The sequence below is a fragment of the Otolemur garnettii genome, unplaced genomic scaffold (genome assembly GCF_000181295.1).
Source record: "Otolemur garnettii isolate 467f Iridium unplaced genomic scaffold, OtoGar3 scaffold00069, whole genome shotgun sequence".
NCBI classification, from domain to species: Eukaryota; Metazoa; Chordata; class Mammalia; order Primates; family Galagidae; genus Otolemur; species Otolemur garnettii.
In genome coordinates, this window is record NW_003852464.1 from 3,296,826 (window position 1) to 3,302,906 (window position 6,081).

The 6,081-nt window shown below is 42.4% G+C and overlaps 1 protein-coding gene across 1 annotated transcript in view; it reads left to right on the forward strand.

Annotated features, from left to right (window-relative positions):
- The first annotated feature begins 429 nt into the window (after positions 1-429).
- Positions 430-6,081, forward strand: part of PACRGL (parkin coregulated like) — a 14,881-nt gene continuing 9,229 nt past the window's right edge. Inside the window, exons 1-3 of the mRNA XM_012807453.2 lie at positions 430-564; positions 4,930-4,999; positions 5,140-5,294. Coding sequence (XP_012662907.2) covers positions 559-564; positions 4,930-4,999; positions 5,140-5,294 — 231 coding nt within the window. The 5' untranslated portion in view covers positions 430-558. The remainder of the gene's footprint in view (positions 565-4,929; positions 5,000-5,139; positions 5,295-6,081) is intronic.

Sequence of the window (6,081 nt, forward strand, 5' to 3'; positions counted from 1 at the left end):
CTGGGCAGGCAGGTGTTTTGGCTTTCACAGCTGAAGACTCTGGGGCAGGAGCTGGACAGTCTTCCATTCTCAGAGGCTCCAGCGCAGGACAGCTGGAGAACCAGAAGTAGTATACAAGAGAAAGAAGCGTTAAGAGTCAGGCGCAGGGACTGCAGACAAGCCAAGGCCTTGGGGGCCGGTTATCATCCCTGCTCCCAGGACTCAAGCTCTGAAGAGACCAGACCCCAGGCGCCCACCTTCCTACAGACGGCGCCAGCAGCTCGCGGGCTGCCCTTTGAACTCCCGGCGCCTCGTCGCCGTGGCAACCGTCTTCCACAGGCCTCTGCGACTTTCTGCTATTGGCTGAGAGGACGCAGAGAACGTCTGACGTCACTGAGAGGCGCGGCCAGGTCCGCGGGCGCGAGTCGCGCTTAGCCTGATTTCCCCGGGTCCGAAGGTCGGTGGCTGGAACGGAGGCTGTGAGCTGACCCCTCGCTGGACCCGAGCCCCGCAGGGGCGGCAGGCAGGTCGCGGCGGGAGACCGGCGCGGTCGAAACTGGTGCCGGGAGCTGGGCCCGCATGTGCAAGGTATCCCTTCGGCGCCTTCTCGGCCGAGCCGCTTTCTTGCCGCCCGGTCTCTAGGGCCGCAGAATCCCGTTGCTAAGGACCCTTGAGAACCAGAGCGCTGGCAGGACCTCCTCGCCTGTAGTCCGGTTTCGGTCCAGAGTAGCCTTCATTGACCTCAAGCAGGCCGCTTCCTCCTACCCGCTTTTTAATCTCTTCCTTTTTTTCTGTCTCTCTCATTTTGTAACTTTGACAATACCCTCGCCCTGAACTGATCTTAGATATTTGGAAGTGCATGGTGGGGAAGGATGCAGAGACTGGGAGTATGAAAAGTAGATTTTAAGACCCTTAATACTGGCTCTTTGGATCTATCTCTACTCTTTGGACATTGAAGGCGCTTTAGCAATGGAACATGGGTTTAGTGGCGTGCCTGTTACACTTTGGCAATTCTCTAGACACTGGATTAGAGAGTAGGAAGAAAATATGGCCTATGACCCTGAGAATTTAGCAAGCAGGTTGTTCCAGTGGTCTGAAAAGCTAGGTGTGGGAGAGAAAAAGTACATATAAGGAAAGAAAGAGTATATGAGCCATCTAGACATTAAAAGAAAGCAGAAAGTATGCTCTCCTGGCATTCAGAGAGATGCCCAAAATTAGAAGTGTAGGTTTCACTGAAGGACCCTTTTTGGTTTGTTTGCTAATATTGTAAGGTGACCAGAGGCCCCGCTTTTTAACAATTTGTCCCGCGTCCCGCAGCGTTTTAAAAAAGTCCCGATTTTTGGAAAGAATGCACGGGAGAATGGGAAGGGAATATATGATTTTCACCTGCTGAAAAGGTTAATGTAACTCCATTTGGGAATGAAGAGGTTAATGTAACTTCATTTGGAAATGAAAAGGCTAATGTAAATCCCCTACTCCCCTCCTGGGCAAAGTTGCCCAGGTGGAATCCATATCAGAAGGAGCTCCATCCCTTGCTTCTAGGCAAGGACAATTAGCTCTGAAGGAGCCAAACTGTCTGGAACAAATAAGTAGCTCCCTACCCCCCTCTCCAGAGTAAAGTGACCAGACGTCCCGCTTTTGGCAGGACAGTCTCGATTTTTAACAATTTGTCCCACGTCCTGCGGTGTTTTTAAAAAGTCCCAATTTTTGGAAAGAATGCATGACAAGCTAGGGAACGTGGGAGAACAGGAAGGGAATATAGAGTTTTCGGCTACCATGTGGCTATTTCGCCAGGATATGAGTTTTATATTATCTTTGTTAATTTCATACTGTTAAACTTTAATAATAAGAAATCATTGTTGAGAACTGATAATCGAGAACTGCTTATCAAAGTTTGCATTGTTGTCAGGCCCTGTCCCCCCAGACCCCGCCCCCATCAATGGTGTCCTGCTTTACCAATGTTAAAATCCGGTCACCTTATAATATAGTACATATATATACTATACTATATATATACTATATAACATAGTTTAGGTATTTACGGTTAAGTGGGTTTATAGATTATAGTGTCTAATTAGAATCTTAGTATTGCTTTGTAATAGAATGAGGGATGACCTTGGTAAGGTAATGTTTATGACAATTGTTTTTGACAGTTGTCAACAGAGAAGTTGACACTTCTCTCCATCATTAGCCATTTATGCCATTCTCCCCATGGTATTTACTGATAAAACACTCAAAAAGTTGTTGAAGGTAAAATGCCTTAAGCATTTTCTTCCACAAGTAACTCATGTTTCCTCCAGGCTTGTCAGTGGTATGCTACTAGGTTGATATTTTTAAAAATTAAGCACACTTACAATTGTCACTTAGTATTCAATGGAGATTGGTTCCAACATGCCCCCGTGCCTTGTTCTCTAGGCAGATACCAAAATTGATAGGAGACTCCCCTGGTTGATTCTCCCTTAGTATTTTTGTTTAGGGGCATCTACCCATGCAGAACTTAGAGATCAAGAAGGCCGGCTATCAATCCATGAAGCCAAAACGTGTGTACCTCTGCAGTATTCTCAGATAACACAACACACAGCAAAACAGAAGGGTGACTGTAATTTGTCCTCAAGGTAGAAAGGAATAATTTTAACAGGTGAAAAAGTAATTGGGGAAAAAAAATACTCCATGTTTTGAAGTGGACACAGATATGTTTGTACCATTGCATGCCTTTGTTGCTGAAAATCACCTAAAAATTATCTTCAAGGCTGGGCACAGTGATTCACGCCTGTAATCCCAGCAGTCTGGGAAGCTGAGGAGGGTGTTTTACCTGAGCTCATGAGTTTGAAATCAGCCTGAGCCAGAGTGAGACCTAGTCTCTAAAAATAGCCAGGCTTTGTGGAGGACGCCTGTAGTCCCAGCTACTTGGGAGGCTGAGACAAGAGAATCACTTGAACCCAAGAGTTTGAGGTTGCTGTGAGCTGTGACACCGGGGCACTCTCCTGACAGTGACAAAGTGAGACTCTGTCTCAAACAAAACTGTCCTGCATACATAGGAAATTTGATAGCTAAATTTTCTACCATGTTTATAATTTAAATTCTTTCAAATGAAGAGTTTTGGCGACTTTTAAAACATTTTCAAAATACAATGCAGTACTTTCCCATGGGTAAATTACAGGAACAACTTTTTAAAGTACTAATTGCTTTACAGAGAAAGTAATTAAGCTGTTAAACTCTGTCAAAAACATCTGCAGAATTGGTTGTTAGTACTGAGAAATGTATCATATTTGATGTGGCTAACTATGAACTTCTTAGGTTTATAGTCCTCTCTCTCTCGTTAATGAGAGCTATTACAGTTGACTTGATGATCAAAAGATATCAGATTTAAACTGATCTTCAAATTGATCTGACCCAAAGTGTTAATCCAAATTTTTTGAAAAGAAGGAACTATTTAGTCAAATTGGCCATATTATCATTGTTAATACTAATACTTAAAAAACCACTTTGTACCATTGTAAACAAAATAACTATAGCTAAACCTCATAGAACACTTACCATATGCCAGCCATTGTATAAATATCGTCTTAGATGTATTTCTATTAGACGTCATCATTTCTGTGGAGTAGTTCCTGTAATTGTGCACAGTTGTAGAAGGAAGGAACTGGCGCATGGGTTTGTTTCTTTTCAACAGAAACTTGTATGATCCCCCTCCAGGAGTGTCTCAAAACAGAGGTCAGACACAGTAGTAAATCTTTGTGGGTTGGTCATAGAAGTATGATACTAGGTTAACGTATTTAAAGCTTGTCTGAGCTTATTTTAGAATATTATCTGACAAATCTAATGAGATTTTAATTAATATAGTACTAGAAAATACCTTGGAGCTGAAGGGGAAGTCTGATATTGGGAAGTAAATCAGTGAGCTTGTAGTGAGATAAGAAAACGAGGTCAAGGTATTAAATCAGGAAAACTGAAATGAAGATTATCTGTGTTCAGAAGCAGTCTTATGTTTAAGTTTACCTTTGCGTTATACCAGATTTGGGTCTGGGCATTATCTTGGAAATACAGGGTGTCAATAAAGTGTAGATACCCTGTATTATCTGGCTAAATTTTATTAAGTAGAACTGTGTCTTCCTTTTGAAGATTTTTAATTTGTCAAGTAGATTAAAATCATCTCGTGAGGAATTTTTGGAGAAAATATCAGAGTTAATCTTATATACACTGTGAGTTTTGAAGTGAAAACAAAGGAGTTAAGAGTCAGTGTTCTCAAATATTTGAAAAGCTGTCATTTGGAAGTGGAAGAGGATGTCACCTGCCCTTCACCTGCCCTTCACCTGCCCTTCACCTGGCCCAGATTCCCTTAGGCCCTAAGGCTTAGGGAATATCTTACACTGTAGTTGAGGGGGAGTCAGCTGTATTAAAGGTGTAATGATAACTACAGTGTTAAGGAAGTGAGAGTAATCAAGAAGAAAGGAGCAGGAAGCAGTGCAAACAGGGCGGTGTCAACGTGGGCATTTGAGAAACTGAGAAGATGAGGACAGTCTGCATGGACGCTGGGAATGGAGTTAGACCCAAAATACCAGCAAGCACTTGGATATGTGAGTCTGGGTGTGTATGAGCGAATGTGTGTACTTGTATGTATGTATATTTTTCTTCTTAGAGATACAAGTTTAGAAATTGATTTAAGCAAGAAATCTGGCGTATGAACTAGAGTCCTCCCCTTAGCAGAAAAGGCAATAGTTCAGGAGGGGAAGCGAGCCCGTGTTGAGTGAGGGAGCAGCTTTACCTGTCAGAGCAGGATGGATTTGCTCCTCCAGAATGGCCTTGATAGACTCGTATTATTCCTCCTTTTAATGGGTCAGTCATTCGATGTGTAGGAGGTTAAATAATCTGCCTAAGCCCATAAATGGCTTTCTAGTGACAATGAATACTCCTCCAAACAAATTTTGAAATCAAGTTTCATTTCTCTGTAGGAGTAAAAGAGAGGCAATGCAGAAATCAGAGTATCCTGGGAGTACACAGCTGAGAAACAGAATAACAGGTACAGAAACAAAATAACAATTTCTTTTAAGAAATTAAGAGAAGAGGCCAAGTTTGTTAATGACGCATCCTGTGTAGAGATAAGTGCAGGGTGAAATTCGTTGCTTTCACCTCTTTTTGTTGATTTTCTGTTTTGTCCAGGTAACTGTGATCAACGGTCATTGTCAAGTGCACAAATAAAACACAAGACTGTAATTCAGCAAAGCAAACCCTCCTCATCAACCAGTTCACCAGAGTCTGCAAGAAAACTTCATCCTCGACCAAGTGATAAACTTAACCCTAAAACAATTAACCCGGTAGGTCCAAAATGGTTCCTAAGTCAGTAGATTTTTCAAAGTAATAGGCATTTAGCACACTCTTGAACCGTTCTGAATGCTGTCTCGAGTTTTTCCTCGGCCAGTTTTGAGCTAAGGATGAAGGAAGGGCATGTAGTAATCAGGACTGAAGAACCGAGCTGACCACATGTGAGTGTGAGCGAGTGTGGGGCTGAGAAGGGGGCACCCAGTTTGGGTATTTCCTGTCACATTCATTGATGAGCATTGTGGTACATAAAATAAATTGCGTGTCCGCTTGACTTTTTTAGTATGTTGTTTTACTTCCTAATAAACTTGTATTTAGTTGCCATAGATGATTTACATGCTTTTATAGTTGCATAACGTTCTCTGACCAGTCCTCTATGTTCTACAAATTAGCTCCACCCGAAATCCTAACTCTAGTACTAGCTGCCTTTTGGCCTCTCACTACATATGATCAGATTAAATAAACATGACATTTATGCACATAAAAGTGCATAAAGTGTAAGTGTGTAAATAGTGAATTATCCAGAAGGAAACTCATCTGTGTGACACCATCAGGCCGTGCTGGATGGTGGGCACATTTGGTAGGGTAAGATGATAGTGAAGAGGGACTGTGAGAGTGACTGAGGCTCCGGGCTGACTTTTATGGCAGACAGTTACGCAAGGATTTAGTGGACTACGGGAGGGCAAAAAGAGAGGGTCTGAATTTATAAAAGAAAAATGAAAAATAGTTTGAGCACCTGTGTTTCTTTGCCTCTTTCTATAAAGAAGCACAGTGTCAAGGAAA